The 17,116-nt window shown below is 41.0% G+C and overlaps 1 protein-coding gene across 5 annotated transcripts in view; it reads left to right on the top strand.

Annotated features, from left to right (window-relative positions):
* Window positions 1–2,785: 2,785 nt before the first annotated feature.
* DENND4A (DENN domain containing 4A) overlaps window positions 2,786–17,116 on the top strand; it is a 172,691-nt gene continuing 158,360 nt past the window's right edge. For 3 of the 5 annotated variants that reach the window (XM_073653436.1, XM_073653433.1, XM_073653432.1), the window contains exon 1: window positions 2,788–2,959. In XM_073653436.1, the coding sequence (XP_073509537.1) occupies window positions 2,790–2,959 (170 nt within the window). In that variant the 5' untranslated portion in view covers window positions 2,788–2,789. Of the gene's footprint in view, window positions 2,960–17,116 lie in introns of all 5 variants that reach the window. The other 2 variants (XM_073653435.1, XM_073653431.1) reach the window with 2 other exon arrangements.

Genomic DNA, 17,116 nt, shown 5'->3' with positions numbered 1-17,116 from the left:
ATCAATGTTATATCCTTGGACAACTTGAAAACAAGTTATAACCTATCTGCAGGAAAGGTGATTACTTATTGATCATTGGAGGTCAGACCACTGGGACCCATCACCAATCTGCAGAATGGGACATTTTTTATCCCCAACAGGGAACTTTTATCCTCTTTACAGAATAGTGCGGCAGGTCGGATGTCTTACCGCCACTCCATTCAATCTCGATGGGGCTACAAGAAAACCGGATTAATAGAAAATGAATAGAGCAGTGCCTGAACATCTGCGCTGCTGCTCCACTCTAATGAAGATAAATGTTTCCCGTTCTGCCGATCGGTGCAGGTCCCAGCGGTCAGAAGGCCACCGATCAATAAGGCATCACCTAGGTGATAACTTGTTGTCACCGGACAACCCCTTTAACTTTGGTGCTACATTGTTTGAGAATGGTGGAAACTAGTTTAGCCTTAAAGTTCTGAGTAAGAGCTACAGATAAGATGATATAATGAGCTGCACCAAACAACAAACTCGGCTCACCTACGTCTATACTACACTTTCCCCAGTTAGCTGTCAGTACCTTTTTTCCCTGTATGCTAGAACAGCATTATTGATCATGATGGTTTCTAAATAAATAATGATTCTATATATAATTGTGCAGCAGGGCTCCTTAGAAAGCAGGATTGTTCAGACTGATCTCTTAGTTTTAGAAAATCCCAATAGGCAGCACTTGTCATCTGGAAAGCTCATTAATGCCATCCAACATCACCATGATAAAAGCTACCCATCTTCCTTCCAAACAATGTAATGACAGCAGTGTTTCTGCTCTCTACTCTCCCATGTAGTTAACCTGCATGGCATTTCCATGTCATTCGTACTCACCGTTTCATTAGTGCTACACTAATAAGTGCACATCAATAGGCTTTGTGCACAGTGGCAATAATTATTTTACCATCACACTTCTGTGGCTTTTTGACAGCATGCTGAGCTATTCTATCCACGAATAACAACAAACCTGACAAATCTATGATAAGTCAATAGGAACTAATAAAATTAACTGATCCAAAAGGCCCCTATACATATTCGATAAAAGTCACTTGACCTCAAGGATTTTGGCAGAGCGATGTATACTCCTTACTCTGCCCTGACATCATCAAAATCCAAAAGTTGTATTTCACCTCATCTATTCTTTTGCTCTAAATGAGATTGAGATGTCACTGCCAAAGTGGGGGCAGCAGCAGCTTACTCCGCACTCCCCACTAAAGACATACATGTTTGACTCGGCCGAGCAAGCATGTGTATGATGGAGTGGGGAGAATAAGTTGTTGTTGAGACGACAGTTATCTATGGCTGTTTTCACAAGTGCATGAAACACGGACTGGGCTCGGATTGCAAACCCGGCCTTACTGTAAGGTCTCCTGACTTGAACAACTTGCTTAATATATATGGTCTACAAGGCAGTTAGCTGAGGTCTGGAGACTTGGCGGTCAGGTTGGGTCTTGTGATCCAAGCGTGGTCCATGTAGCACAGATGTCTTAAACTGGCCTAAATTGTATGGCCACCTCAATGAATAATAGATTGCGACAGATCTCTCAACTAGATCAAGACAGATCAATACTATCTGACATCTGTAATGTGAACAAAGCCTCAGTGTCATGGGTGTGTCAGGTGTGACAGACAGTCGTCCTGGATCCAGCTGTAGAAGGTCCTTGCGATTGGCTCTGTAGGCACCTTCTTGATCTTTCCATCTCTGGAGTACAGTGATATCCTTATCCCTCTTGGACCTAGCAGTGACCTCCACCTTCTGCTGCTAATTAACACACCCTTGCTGGATGTTTAAATACCTTTAGTCTCTCCAGAGAGTTGCCTGTGATAGCTCTATTTTCCTCTGTCCTATTCTGAAGTACTTGTAGTCGGTTTGTGTCTTCTTGGAGTTCCCTTGGAGGATAGTGATCCCTCTGGTGTCTTCTCAAGCTAAGTGTATACCCTTGTCTGTTTTCCTGTTTGTCTTTAGTTGCAGTGGTGGCTGACTACTGCTCACCCCGTCCCCCCCTATTTAGGGACTATCGCTAGGGGCAGTCAGGGATTAGATTTCCTGCTCGGCGATAGGTGCAGAACCTATTTAGGGACGTTAGGGGAGAGAGGGTATTGTCAGATCTGCCTAGGGGTCTCCACTCCCCCTTTCCCTGGTGTTTGGGCTTCCTTCCCCTGTTCCCGTTGTTGTGCACTTAGTCTTTCCCTCACCTTGCGTGACACTCAGGTATCCAATGGATACATTACAAATAGCAAATAAAGATTGACCTAAATGGAATTTGGTCATTAGAGCTTTGAACATATCATGAAATGGTCCTCTTGTGGTTCAAGGGGATGTTCACCTTTCACCACTTCTACCCATAGAACTTAGATTCAACCAAAATCTTCTAAATGTAGAAATTTTGAAAAACGGCATAAGATGTTGCATTACTAGTAGTAATGATATCTTGAGTTTGTTCCTACTGCCAAACTCTGGACTGAACTTTTAGTTGGCTCTGCAAACAGATCTAGTTGATATCTTAGCCATGTCCCTTCTCTGTGGTAATAGTGATCCATCATTGTGAAATTCTTCAGCTGTTTGAACCTCTGCCTTTTTCCTCCCAGCACCCGGCTAAGAGTTTTAGCAGCTGTTCCCTTTTGTTTTTCAAGAAGAACATTCCTGAGACCTGGACAGGAACCAGCCCAGCATGGACCTGGACAACTTGCCAAGAACATGAGCAGAAAGTGACATGTCTGCGTGCACTCAAAGACTTCCTCCACCTCCCAACTGTAATCTCAGCATGATACAAAGACCTGGTGCCTGTACAGCAAACCACAGGGTTTCCCCAATCACAGAGCTGGGCTCTCAGAGAACTGTGACACACATTTCATTCAGAGCTGTCTCCAAGGAAGTTGGGCTGATCTCTGAACTCACAGAGGACCCTTCAGGGACAATTATTCCATTGAGCAGGTAAAGCAACGCTATTGTTCCTACCTGAATGTAAACTTTTACAACCTATATATGTCTTTATAACTTGATTCTTGAAAACTTTTTATTACTTTTAATTATTAATTTCTTACAAGCCAAAATTAAGGGCAGCAATGTGGCTTAGTGGTTAGTACTTTAACCTTGCAGCGCTGGGATTCTAGGTTAAAATCCCGCCAAGGACAACATCTACAAGAAGTTTGTATGTTCTCCCCGTGTTTGCGTGGGTTTCCTCCGGGTTCTCTGGCTTCCTTACAAACAAAGACATACTGATAGGGAATGTAGATTGTGAGCCCCAATGGGGACAGTAATGTGTAAAGTGCTATGTAATTAATGGTGCTATATAAGTGAGTAAAATAAATAATACAAGCCAAAATTAAGGGTCAAACTTTTTTTGTCCCAATTCTTAAAGACCTTTGCCTCTCTTTTACCCATGTGCATATTTTGTGTTAAAATTTAGAAACATTCTTGTAATTGTTCATACACTTTTACAATATGGGCTATGTGCAGATTTATTAACAATTGTGGACATTTTTTTTACTTGAAGTATGTCAACTATCCTAGCTTGTACATATCTAGATTGGCTTATGTCTTGTCTATATAACATAGTGGGAAATGTGACTTTATGGGGACATGTTTTGGATAATGGAGGGTCACAGGTATGGCCCAGAATGGATCAAAGTTACTGAGGCTCCTGGGCAAAAAAAAGTGTGAGCCTGCCCCAGTAACTGTGTCTTGTATTGTATGGATAACTTAAAGGAATATTTCAGTCTTATTAGGTCATCATTTCTCCACTGGACAAAGATTGCATAGCACAGTGCTCAGCTATTTTCAGACATCTTTAGTGTCATAGACTTTAATGGATGACCATTCAACTCCTCCTGACTGTGATCTTGTAGACATGAAAGATTGGGGACCCAAGTCTACTGTTCTTGTAATTGGTGGAGTTCCCAGTGGTGATACCCACAGCGATATCACAGTGATTACCTATCCTGTGGGCTGAAATACTCCTTTTAATCTATTGTTATATATTAGACACTCTTCAGATATAAAGCAGATCATCCTGCTATATTATGTGTATAAGGAAACTTGATTGTTGCCTGATTTGTAGTCTGTTACCATGGAGACACATTGGTCTGCATTGAACCTGTAAACACAGAATGATAGGAAATGTTACATCCATTTGCAAAGGCGCTTTATATTTTATTTCAGTTACATCAGGACAAAAATGATTGCTCAGTTATACATAGCCTATAAATAAAATGCAGCATCAGGACATTAGTTCACTTTGATCAAAGTTCCAAAAAAACTTACTGAAAAAAAAAGTCTAATTCTATCATGTATCCTTTGCTATCCTGTAGCGTATTCACCCTGAAGGGTGGGCTAATGAATCCATGCTGTTGCTTCCGTGTTATTCCACTACAATCACTCTGCTATCAGCTTGCCACGTTTCAAAGCAGAATTTATCCGACCATTCTGGTACTTTGTCGGATATTTGCATTTACTAGCAGCATTGCATTTTATCTTCCAAATGACTGATGATGCCGGCTCTGTATATACACATCTTGTGATTATGTGATTTAGGTATAAGGTGCATTAATATTCAAAAGTACAAATGACAGATTGGGTTCATTCTTGCTATAGATCTTATGGCAGCTGAAGAAAGCTACTGACTGTTTTATGATTTTTTTGTCCTTGGTTCATCTAATGAATTTGTGTCCTATTTCATGTCAGAAAACAATAAATTTCCCTTTATAGTTCAATACATTTATAAGACACATTTGCTCTATTCTATTTGTTGCATATGTAAACTCCTTATTGGTGTCACACTAGGTATGGAGAGAACCCAGCGCAAAACAATGGTAAATGGGGAGCGAGCCATACCACTAAGGAAAGGGGGAGTGGAGACCCCTAAACAGATCTAAACAACAAACCCTAACTCCCCTATAGACCCTAAATAGGTTCTGCACCTATTGTCGAGCAGGAAACCTGGGGTCACGCACAGTGTAGGAAAGACAAAGTGCGACACGAAGGGATGAGGGAAAGGGAGCCCAGACATTAGAGAAAGGGGGAAGTGGAGACCTACAAGGCTGATCTGCAATCACCCTGTCTCCCCCTACCAACACTATATTGGTTCCTCACCAATCGCTGCACAGAAACCTATCACTGTACTTCCCTAGCGCTTGGCCCTGGGTACGGAAGGGGGAGGATGAGCACTAGTCGATCCCCACTGACAACTATAAACAGCAAGGGGAGATAGACACGGGGGAAGTAGCTTAGCTTGAGTCGACTTCAGAGAGATGGCACACACATCCTCTTAGCACCAGAGGCTCCAAGCCTTCACAAGGGGTCATGTGAATATCACCGGCACCTCTGTGTAGCAACCAGGAAGTATTTAAACACCCAGGCCTGATTGTCAATTAGAGCAAGGGGGAAGTAGCCTCTGGGTCCTAGAGTGAGATTGCTAAGAATATATGTGTAATGCCAAATGAAGGGATCTCCTGCAACCAACTGCAGGACGACTGTCTGTTACATCTGACACACCCGTGACACCTGGCCCTAGCTGACCCTAAGGCTAGGCCCTAGGTAGGGAGCAGGAGAGGTGAACACTGAGTCAGCTTCACTACAACGAAAGTACACACAGGGGAAACAAACGGGGGAATACACTTAGCTCCAAGATGACACCGGAGAAAGCACAGCAACAATCCACGAAGGAACTCCAAGGTAATTCTAGCCGACTACTAGAATCTCAGGCCTGAATAGGTATAACACGCTATCACCAGCAACTCTCAGAGCAATCTGAGTGTATTTAAGGACCCAGCAAGGAAGTGCTGATTAACAGCAGAAAGGTGAGGATACCTCAGGATCCTAAAGGAAAAGGTATAATCCCCAAGCAAGGTGAGGATCACCGCTGGTTCCTAAAGGGAGGGGAAACATAAAAGGATCAGGGAGATGTTTGTAAGGCCAAACGCAGCGATCTTCTACAGCTGGACACCGTATGACTGTCTGTCAATCCTGACACACCTGTGACAATTGGCTCATGTTCATCCGAGAAACAACAAATAATAGTTCTCAAAACTATTACACATTGCATTGCTAGCCAAAATCTACTAATAGATTCACCGTCCATATCTCATCTCATCTCGCATTCTGTCACTCAGATCCTACAAAGTTATGATGCTAAATGGGTTTCCCATAACCCCAGCTCTCGCAGTCTTATTAGTCTTATTTTTTCCTAAATCTAAAGCTGGTCATGCACATGAGATTTCTATTGGATGAGCATTCATGTCTTTTCAATGGGAACAGAGGAGAAAGTAATTGTCAGTCACTATAGTTTACTTTCCCTGAAAACACAGACTGACCATAGAAATTCCAACGAACCAATTTTTCTCTCTCCTCAACATTGCCAGGTTCAGACGATTTTGATCTCATGTGTATTAAAGCACTACTCCACCGTTTTTATATTTCATTGCTGGAGTGGTGTCAGCAATGTAGGTTCCCTGACCCTAGTATCATAGTTATCACCCGCCGTCTTCAGCTGTTCCCAGCACCAGTCCGGTACCACATCGCCATCTTGTGACTGCAACTTCTGTCTCTCATAGACTTACATTGAGTAGTGACTTCCGGCTCACCCAGCAAACACTGGAGCGATTCGGCAGATCACAAACTGCTGGAGACTGACCGAAGTGGTGCTGATAACAGATGAAGATCACAGCTGGTGAGTATAATACTAGGGGCAGGGAACTTATTGACACCATCCAGCTGTAAAATAAAAAGAAACGCTGTAGTGGTGCTTTAATGGGTGGAAGCTCCTTAGAAATAGAATAATGGATGTGAGGAAAAATAAACTGGGCTATATTATAACATGTTGCTCCTTAAGACTGATCACAAGTGTTAGGTAAATATAGGCCAAATCTATTGGATATGAGGGGCCCCTTGAACATCTCCAAAGGCAGTTGTTAGAGATATCAAAGATGAGGTTAGTATTATTCAACAGTCTTGACCCTTTCTTCAAAATGAGACCCATTCTAATGCCCCTCTCCCCAACGAGGTAAACATGCATGCTTAGCGAAGGATACATGCTACCGTGGTAGGAGCGAAATAGCGGTCAGCTGAAAGCTGATACATGTAAGTATGGCCATCTTCAGAGCCAAGGAGAGGTGCTACCTAAGGCACAGTTCTCCCTTTGCCTCACGGATGGGTCACCCCTGACTATAACTACACCCAAAATACTGGACACACTGTACCACGGGCACATATTTATTTTCATTTAGCCAAGTAGAGTCCTATGGAGCTGCTAAATTGACTATGGACATATCTACATTGACTCTGGGTACAAAGAACGCAGGAGCAAAATTTGGGAGAGCAAATTGGTAACGAAGATCTAGAGAAATGAGACATTATCTAAAATAATATATTACTGTGTGTTCACTGCAAGAACCAATGGCTACATGAGACATTAGCGATATATATATGCTGGATAAATCTGTTCATGTTGGTCAAGAGTAGTTGATAAGGCTGGCTATACACTACAGGTTTTGGCTGAAAAGAACAATTAGGACGATTTTTGATCAGCACTGTTACGTTTTTGTGATGCATGCCATGACGAGCATGACAGAGACTGATCAAAGACGGATATCTTTGGAAATATTGAACTGCCCTCTTGAGTTGTTGTTGGATGCTGTTATTGATGCGAAAAGACAGATCTGCATCTTCTGAATGGAAGCTCAGATGGACCCACCGATCATAGAGGAGCTGGCAATTTGTTGCTCTACATTATGTCATTGTCATCCAAAAGGACAATCCTCACTAACCAACCATAAACGGTGAGTCATTCAGAAAATGGGTCACCTGAAATCATTCATATATGGCCAGCATTAGTTTAAATGTCCAGCTGTGTCCAAAGACGTTTCTAAAGTCCATTTTTAATGTACAGTATATCTAAGTACTACAGGGCTTTTCCACTTTAAAAAATGTGGTGCACAAAAGGTTGTATACTCATAAAACGATAAACACAAATAATATTCACTCTCCCAAGTCCAGCGCCATCTTTCCACTGCTGCTCCGGTCTCTGTGCATTGGCTGCAGCGATGAGGTCATCACGATTACAGCACACATCACCACTGCAGACAATCATTGAGTTTAGCAATTCTTCTGATATACTTGTAGATAGCAAACCTACAAAGAATACTTCCATACAAAAAACTCATTTAAATAGTTAATCTTTATTTGTATACAAAGACATTATAAAAACAGGTAAAAAAGATATACTGCAGAATGAAAACAGCTGGTATACAAAACCTATGTGTGTCACATGGATAGAATAAATTCAGATTAAATACCATATAAATATGTTCACTTATATGCAGAGAGACATATATGCACACACTTGCCCCCTTAATATATATAGGTAAATATAAATAAACCAATATAAATACGACATCAGTAGAGAAAAAGCATGTATATTAATGGAGATTGTAACTCCGCTATACAAAAGAAGATCACTTGAACATTTTGCCTAGGTATTTTAATTTGGTAAACAAAAATGCAAATGTAAGTGCAAATAAATTCTAAGGCAAACGCAAGTGCTTCTTGGTAAAGCAGATAAATATACTGTATATGCACACATGTGAGGAGGTCCACACTATAGTTACCAGACATAGCCCTCTGACGTACGTTTCGCGTGTCTTGCTTCCTCAGAAAGGGCGTATAAACTAGTTGTGGATCAGGTGGATTATATCTAGAATCACAGCCAATGGGCTGCGCATTCCAGTCAAGCAGCTGTGTATTTCCCATCTCATTCAGCGCTATCACATGGCTACATCCGAATCATGTGATAACATTCCGCTGGCCGGAAATGGTCATAGGTGGAGACGCCAGTATACAGCCAAAACAAGGACGCGTTCCCATGACAACACCCAAGCAATGTAATACAGAGCACTCTAATGCATGTCACTCTGAAGTCATATACCTAAGACTGAATATAAATAGGCAGATTAGAATATACAGTACAGACCAAAAGTATGGACACACCTTCTCATTTAAAGATTTTTCTGTATTTTCATGACTATGAAAATTGTACATTCACACTGAAGGCATCAAAACTATGAATTAACACATGTGGAATTATATACTTAACAAAAAAGTGTGAAACAACTGAAAATATGTCTTATATTCTAGGTTCTTCAAAGTAGCCACCTTTTGCTTTGATGACTGCTTTGCACACTGTTAGCATTCTCTTGATGAGCTTCAAGAGGTAGTCACCGGAAATGGTGTTCACTTCACAGGTGTGCCCTGTCAGGTTTAATAAGTGGGATTTCTTGCCTTATAAATGGGGTTGGGACCATCAGTTGTCTTGTGCAGAAGTCAGGTGGATACACAGCTGATAGTCCTACTGAATAGACTGTTAGAATTTGTATTATGGCAAGAAAAAAGCAGCTAAGTAAAGAAAAACGAGTGGCCATCATTACTTTAAGAAATGAAGGTCAGTCAGTCCGAAAAATTGGGAAAACTTTGAAAGTGTCCCCAAGTGCAGTTGCAAAAACCATCAAGCGCTACAAAGAAACTGGCTCACATGAGGACCGCCCCAGGAAAGGAAGACCAAGAGTCACCTCTGCTTCTGAGGATAAGTTTATCTGAGTCACCAGCCTCAGAAATCGCAGGTTAACAGCAGCTCAGATTAGAGACCAGGTCAATGCCACACAGAGTTCTAGCAGCAGACACATCTCTACAACAACTGTTAAGAGGAGACTTTGTGCAGCAGGCCTTCATGGTAAAATAGCTGCTAGGAAACCACTGCTAAGGACAGGCAAAAAGCAGAAGAGACTTGTTTGGGGTAAAGAACACAAGGAATGGACATTAGACCAGTGGAAATCTGTGCTTTCGTCTGATGAGTCCAAATTTGAGATCTTTGGTTCCAACCACCGTGTCTTTGTGCGACGCAGAAAAGGTGAACGGATGGACTCTACATGCCTGGTTCCCACCGTGAAGCATGGAGGAGGAGGTGTGATGGTGTGGCGGTGCTTTGCTGGTGACACTGTTGGGGATTTATGCAAAATTGAAGGCATACTGAACCAGCATGGCTACCACAGCATCTTGCAGCGGCATGCTATTCCATCCGGTTTGTGTTTAGTTGGACCATTATTTATTTTTCAACAGGACAATGACCCCAAACACACCTCCAGGCTGTGTAAGGGCTATTTGACCAAGAAGGAGAGTGATGGGGTGCTACGCCAGATGACCTGGCCTCCACAGTCACCAGACCTGAACCCAATCGAGATAGTTTGGGGTGAGCTGGACCGCAGAGTGAAGGCAAAAGGGCCAACAAGTGCTAAGCATCTCTGGGAACTCCTTCAAGATTGTTGGAAGACCATTTCCAGTGACTACCTCTTGAAGCTCATCAAGAGAATGCCAAGAGTGTGCAAAGCAGTCATCAAAGCACAAGGTGGCTACTTTGAAGAACCTAGAATATAAGACATATTTTCAGTTGTTTCACACTTTTTTGTTAAGTATATAATTCCACATGTGTTAATTCATAGTTTTGATGCCTTCAGTGTGAATGTACAATTTTCATACTCATGAAAATACAGAAACATCTTTAAATGAGAAGGTGTGTCCAAACGTTTGGTCTGTACTGTATATACAGATACACATATGATATTTTTTTTAAAAACAACCATAGAGACCAAAAAGCCTTTTAGTCACCCAATGCACATATATACAACAAAATAAAATATACAACAAAATAAAATATACATCAGAATTAGATATTTTTTCTTCATAATTAGATCAAACATACAACAACAAAATCCATCATTAGGCTATGTGCCCACGATGCTGAAATGCTCAGGATTTTTCCTGAGCGTTTCTGCATCTCCCTGGCAGAAAAAACGCATGCGGATTGTGCATGCAGATTGTACATGCGGATTGTACATGCGGATTGTACATGCGTTTTCCTGCCAGGGACATGCGGATGTGAAGCGTTCTTCACATGCATTTCCGCATGCGGGTTGACAAGCGCTTTCCAAGCGATTTTAGCATCACTTGGAAAGTGCTTGTCAACTTGGTCACACTGTATAAATCCATGCAAATGGCATAGATTTATATACTGTGACCAAAAGAATGGTAAAAAATAAAAAAATAAATCTATACTCAGCACATGCGGATTATCATTGGGGACCATGGCAGGCCTTCTACCAAGCGTTTTTTAAGCGTTTCTGCAGCGTTTTTGCCGCTGTGGAAAAACTTAAAAAACGCATCGTGGGCACACAGCCTTAATCATAACCCTAACAAATGTGACCAAATCCATGGTTATATCCAAAAAATTAAAAAGTAATATCATTAGATATCTTTATAATAGAAACATAATTAAAGTGCAATGAAAGTGTTTACCTATAATAAATACACATAAATGAAAAGAAAAAGAAAATAAAAAACTGAGAGTGGCCACTCCCCAAAATTTTTTTTTAAAAAAATGCAGAAAAAATGCATATAGAAGAAAAAATAAAATATGACCTATATATAGCATATAAAATACCATAAAATCTTATTGTAAACTAATCCTCCATAATTATATCAGTCACCCATACATTTGTCCCTACAGCACACACACACGTCTTATATTTATCAAACAGCTTTATACTATTTTTATAGATCGAAGAGGCAAAGCCAGAAAAAGGATGTGAATTAACCAAGCTAGGACTCCGTACCATTCGGGGATGAGTGAAAAATTAAACAAAAGTATAAACCAAAAAATGGGTGAAAAGTGCAGCAAGAAAGTGACACAAAACAAACAAAAAAACTATTTACAATAATACAAATATATTAATTAGTTGCGTGACTGATATATCAATAGGAACATATACATAATTTTAATTGAGATAAGTATACTGCATTAAAGTGACTAGTGCCAATGTTACCCTCATAGATGCCCAATAGAGAGTTGAATAAGTGCAGCAAAATTGTGCAGTGGTGCAGAAAGTGACCAGTGATGATACTTTTCCATTATTGATAGTCGAGAACCACAGAGAACCACAGACATACAAAGAAATCTTATAGAAAAAAAAAACCTGCAAACAAAAAATAAATAATAAATGACATAATATCTGGGGACATGACTCTATATCTCTCTCTCCATATAAGCAACAAGCACAAACGTATTATGCAAAAAAGCCTATTCTTGGTTCCACATTCATGTCCATGTTGTTATTCCTCCCGGTCAGGATCATTCATCTTCGTCCAAGGCCGCACTACCCAGACCGACTGGAAAAATGTGGGAAAAAAGCAATTAAAAGCACTTAAAACCTAACCAACTAAAAAGTATAAACAACTAAAAAATAAATGACCAAATCTATAGGAAAGGGGCAAAGCTCAAAATCTCATTGAGACCATCAGGACGCACGGTCTTCATTCGCCAAATCCACTTAGTTTCTAGCTGTAACAGTTGTCTCTTCAAATCACCACCTCTCAAATTTGTCAAAATGTGATCCATTCCAAACGCTTTCAACAAAGTATGGTCACAATTGTGATAGTCTTTGAAATGGCGGGGTATTGGCTTTAGCTGTGTTGGGTCTTCGATTTTATGTGAGTTCATGATATCCAATACATGTTCTTGGATCCGGATTTTCAATTTCCTAGTGGTCATCCCTACATAGAACATGTTACACGGGCAAACGATACAGTAGATTACTCCTTCGGTCTCACATGATATATGATGAGTGATGGAGAATTTAGCTTCACCATCACTAGAAGAGAAAGAAGTTGTCCTCTGCAAATTAGGACAGATTATACACTTTCCGCAGGGAAAAAAAAAACTTTTTTGACCTCTCGACCCAAAGGCATTCACCGTTTTTTTGCCCTTATAAAAACTTTGCACAAGAGTATCTCTCAGATTTTGCAATCTTCTGTAAGTTACAGTTGTCTATCTTGAACATAGTTTTTTAGAACTGGATCCGAGAGTAAGATTTGCCAAAATTTCACCAATGCTTCTCTCAGATGCATCCAACTGCTGTTATACTGTGTAATAAATCTTACTGCAGAGCTAGAAGGAGGTGGTTTCTTGGATCTAAGTAGGTCTTTTCTAGGGGTATTACAAGCTCTATGAAGAGCTCTTCTTATCGTTCGTCGACTGTATCCTCTCTCACGAAATCTACAGGACAGATCTCTAGCCTGTTCCAGAAATACATGGTCTTCACAGCAATTTCGTCATATCCGTAGAAATTGGCCAGTTGGAATGTTCTGAACCAATGATTTAGGGTTCGACGATTCTGCATGCAATAAAGCATTAACTGCTGTGTCCTTACGAAATGTTATGGTTTGAAGTAAGTTATGGTCATCCTTATAGATCGTAAGATCCGAAAAAATCTATACTAACCTGACTTGAGTGACATGTGAGCTTGATGTTGATGCCGTTATTATTTAAATGTTGTATGAAGGCCTTTAAATCCACTTCCATCCCCTGCCAAATCAAAAAGATATCGTCAATATATCTAGTCCATAGAAGGACTTTCTCAATTTGGGGCGTGACATTAGTCATAAAGGTTTCCCTCTCCCACAGCCCCAGGAACAGGTTGGCATATGAGGGGGCAAAGGCCGCCCCCATAACCGTCCCCTGGAGCTGCAGGAAGAGGTTGTCCTTAAAAACAAAAAAATTATGATTGAGGACAAATTCCAACCCTTCCATCAAAACATTAATCATACTCGTATCCAACATACTGGTAGATAGAAAAAACCTAGTCGCAGACAATCCATCGCTATGTTTGATCGATGTGTACAACGCCTCCACATCTATCGTGACCATCCACATGTCACTGTCAAGATGTATACCCTCAATTTTGTGCAATAAATCAGTCAAATCTCTCAAATAAGATGGCAAAATTTCAACTATAGGCTTCAAAAAACCATCAATAAACTGACATAAAGGTTCACACATATTACCATTCCCTGAGATGATTGGTCTTCCTGGAGGTGGATTTTTGGCAGAAGATAAAAACATGCCGTTCGAGGATGCTCAACCTGGAGAAATTCTTTATTAGACTTCGAAATTACCCCATTCATGAAAGCTTCTTCAATCAAATTCTGTAAAGATACATGAAAGTTGTTTGTGGGGTTGAATGTCAAGCGCTTATAACAACTAGCGTTCTTTAACTGTCGAAAGGCTTCTTTTGCATACATTTCTACAGGCCAAATCACCACATTACCACCTTTATCTGCTGGTTTAATAACCACGTCATTCAAATTCCTAAGCTCTTCCAGTGCTTTCTTTTGAGCAAAAGATAAATTACTGGCTCTGGCTTTTTTAGGGATCTTACAAAACTCATCTGAAACAAGCTTAACAAATGTCTCAATAATAGGATAGCCATTCAGGGGGGAAAATTTGGTAGATTTTTGGTTAAATTCCATTAAATCCTTACCTGTGTCCATATCTGTCTCATCCATACCCGCAAGTTCATTAAGAGTGGTAATAGCTTCAAGTTCCATCATATTCCATCTTTCATCTTGTGGTTTTGATTTTTTAAAAATTTGTTTGAATATAAGCTTTCTAGCAAAAAGGTGAAGATCTTTTATCGCTGTAAAAGTGTTAAAATTAGCAGATGGACAAAAGGTTAGTCCCATACCCAGAACCTCCAGTTGTGCAACAGTTAACGATTTCCTGGACAAATTTATTACCTGTTGTCTGGTAGTTGTTTGATCCCGTCTGAGGCTCTTTTCAGTCAGCCCAAAATATACATCATAATGACCACCTTTCCTTTTATTATACCAGGTGGAATAGGGGTGTTGTACCTCCATTCCTTCAGAATTACTCCGTCCAGATGAGACCGATGAGACTGACGAGCTCCTTGACCGCACTTTTCCTTTTTGAGTACTCAGTTGCCATCTGTAAACTTTTTTCATCTGGTAGTCAGTTAAATCCCTTTGAAATTTCTTGGCTTTCACAGTCCAAATCAGCCTTAAGCGCCTCCAGACCAGTGGGGGCCATAGTTTCATTTAAAGTTTTTTGTAATGCTTCAATCTCCTTTTCCAGGTCTTCAAGGTTTTTTCTATTCAACCCTATCAGTAGATCCTTCATTGCCCTGGAGCAGGAGTCACATATGCTTTCCCATTTCTGGCGGAAGATAATAATACTACTAATAATAATAATAATAATGTTTATTTTTATAGCGCCAACATATTCCGCAGCACTTTACAAATTTTAGGGGGGACTTATACAGACAATACAAAATAAGCATATCTCATATCGAAAGGAGTGAGGGCCCTGCTCGCAAGCTTACAGTCTATGAGGAAATGGGGGAGACACAAAAGGTAAAAAGTACATATATTGTATAATGCAGCCTTGATATACTAAATAGGATAAATAATACATGGACTGGTCGCCTGCCAGTATGTGTGCAGTCCTGACCGAGGCAATTATGTGCATGATTGGTATGAACCTGAAATTGAGGAAGATTTTAATATGGGGGAAAACTGGGACGGACAACTGGGATGGACAGGTAGAGTGTGGAGGCGATACGCCAGTCTAAAGAAATGGGTTTTTAGGGTCCGCTTGAAACTGTGGGTATTGGGAATTAATCGAATTGTCCTGGGTAGTGCATTCCAAAGAATTGGCGCAGCACGCGAGAAATCTTGGAGACGGGAGTGGGAAGTTCGGATTATGGAGGATTTTAGTTTTAAGTCACTGGCAGAACAGAGGGCACGTGTAGGGTGGTAGACTGAGACAAGGGAGGAGATGTAGGGGGGTACTGAAGCATCATTGTAAGGGGGAAGACTGGGGTGTAAGTACTTTCAGAACAAGGGGTCCGAACTGCCAGGGCCGTGCCTCTGGTTGCAGGGGGAAGACAGACTGCGAGCACAGGAGTCAGGTGACCGGGAAGCTGCGGGCATGTCCAGAGCCAGAGCTCAGGGGTCAGGTGACCGGGGAGCTGGAGGCGTGTCTAGGAAGAGGGAGAAAAAGGAGTTTTGCGTGGGAAAGCAGGCAGTTGACAGTGGGAGTCAAGCTGGACTAGAGGGAGAAGAGACACAGGGTCCGTGGAGCCAAGCAAGTGAGGTGCAGTGTTATGGACTAGGGGCTCAGCGGGTCAAACGGGAGACCATCCGTTGCCGCCAGAAGACGGAGCATTGTTTAGGTGGGGAAGCCAGAAGAAAACATCGGCATCAGCCGGCATCTGCCTTGTTCGGAACAAGAGTCAGCTAAGTGTAAAACTGCGATTACAACCGTGTCGACTCTGCTACATCTAGCCAAACTGAATTGTCGTTTATAGTCTGTTACCTGCTACTCCCCTTGTTGTCCCCATATTTCCCCTGTTACTCCCTGCGTGGAGATTGACCCTGTTACAGTAAATCCCCCTTGTTTATTAACCCTGTACTGGCTGCTTTATGTTTCTGTGTCACTGCATCTAAAGTACCTGTGTTACATCATCATCCGCTGGAAAAGTAGATATCACTAGCCTCTGAGCTTAGTGATTGACTGTTGTGATGTGCTCTGTAGTTGTGATGTCACGGGTGCAGCCAATGTACAAAGACCGGGACAGTACCGGAGAGCAAGCGCTGGTCCTGGGAGGACAAGTATATGTTTGTTGTGTTTCAAGTATGCAACAGTTTGGCACCACTTTCTGGAAAGTGGAAAACCCCTTAATGTGTCCTAGGGATATAAATTGCTATTTGGGCTCATTTAATATGGATAACTCATTCAGAAAATGGCCATTTGAAGTCACTCATGTATGGCCAGTATCAGGTTATAGTTATAGCCGAAAGTGTTGGTATCCTTGAAATCATTCCAGAAAATTAAGTATTTCTCTCAGAAAATGATCGCAATTACACATGTTGTGTTATACACATGTTTGTTATACACATGTTTATTTCTTTTGTGCGTATTGGAACAACATAAAAAAACAGAGAAAAGAAGGAAAATTGGACATAATTTCACACAAAACAACAAAAATAGTCCAGGCAAAATTGTTGGCTCCCTCAACACAATATTTTTTTGCACACCCTTTTTGAATAAATATCTGCAATCAATCGCTTCCTATAACCATCAACAAGCTTCTTACACCTCTCAACTGATATTTTGGACCAATCTTCTTTTGCAAAATTCTCCAGGTCGCTCATATTTCAAGGCGCCATCTCTCAACAGCAATTTTAAGATTT

This window comes from Phyllobates terribilis, unplaced genomic scaffold (assembly GCF_046119375.1).
Source record: "Phyllobates terribilis strain yellow unplaced genomic scaffold, ASM4611937v1 Scaffold_11__3_contigs__length_659146591, whole genome shotgun sequence".
Classification (NCBI taxonomy): domain Eukaryota; kingdom Metazoa; phylum Chordata; class Amphibia; order Anura; family Dendrobatidae; genus Phyllobates; species Phyllobates terribilis.
This window is presented reverse-complemented; position numbering and strand designations above follow the sequence as displayed.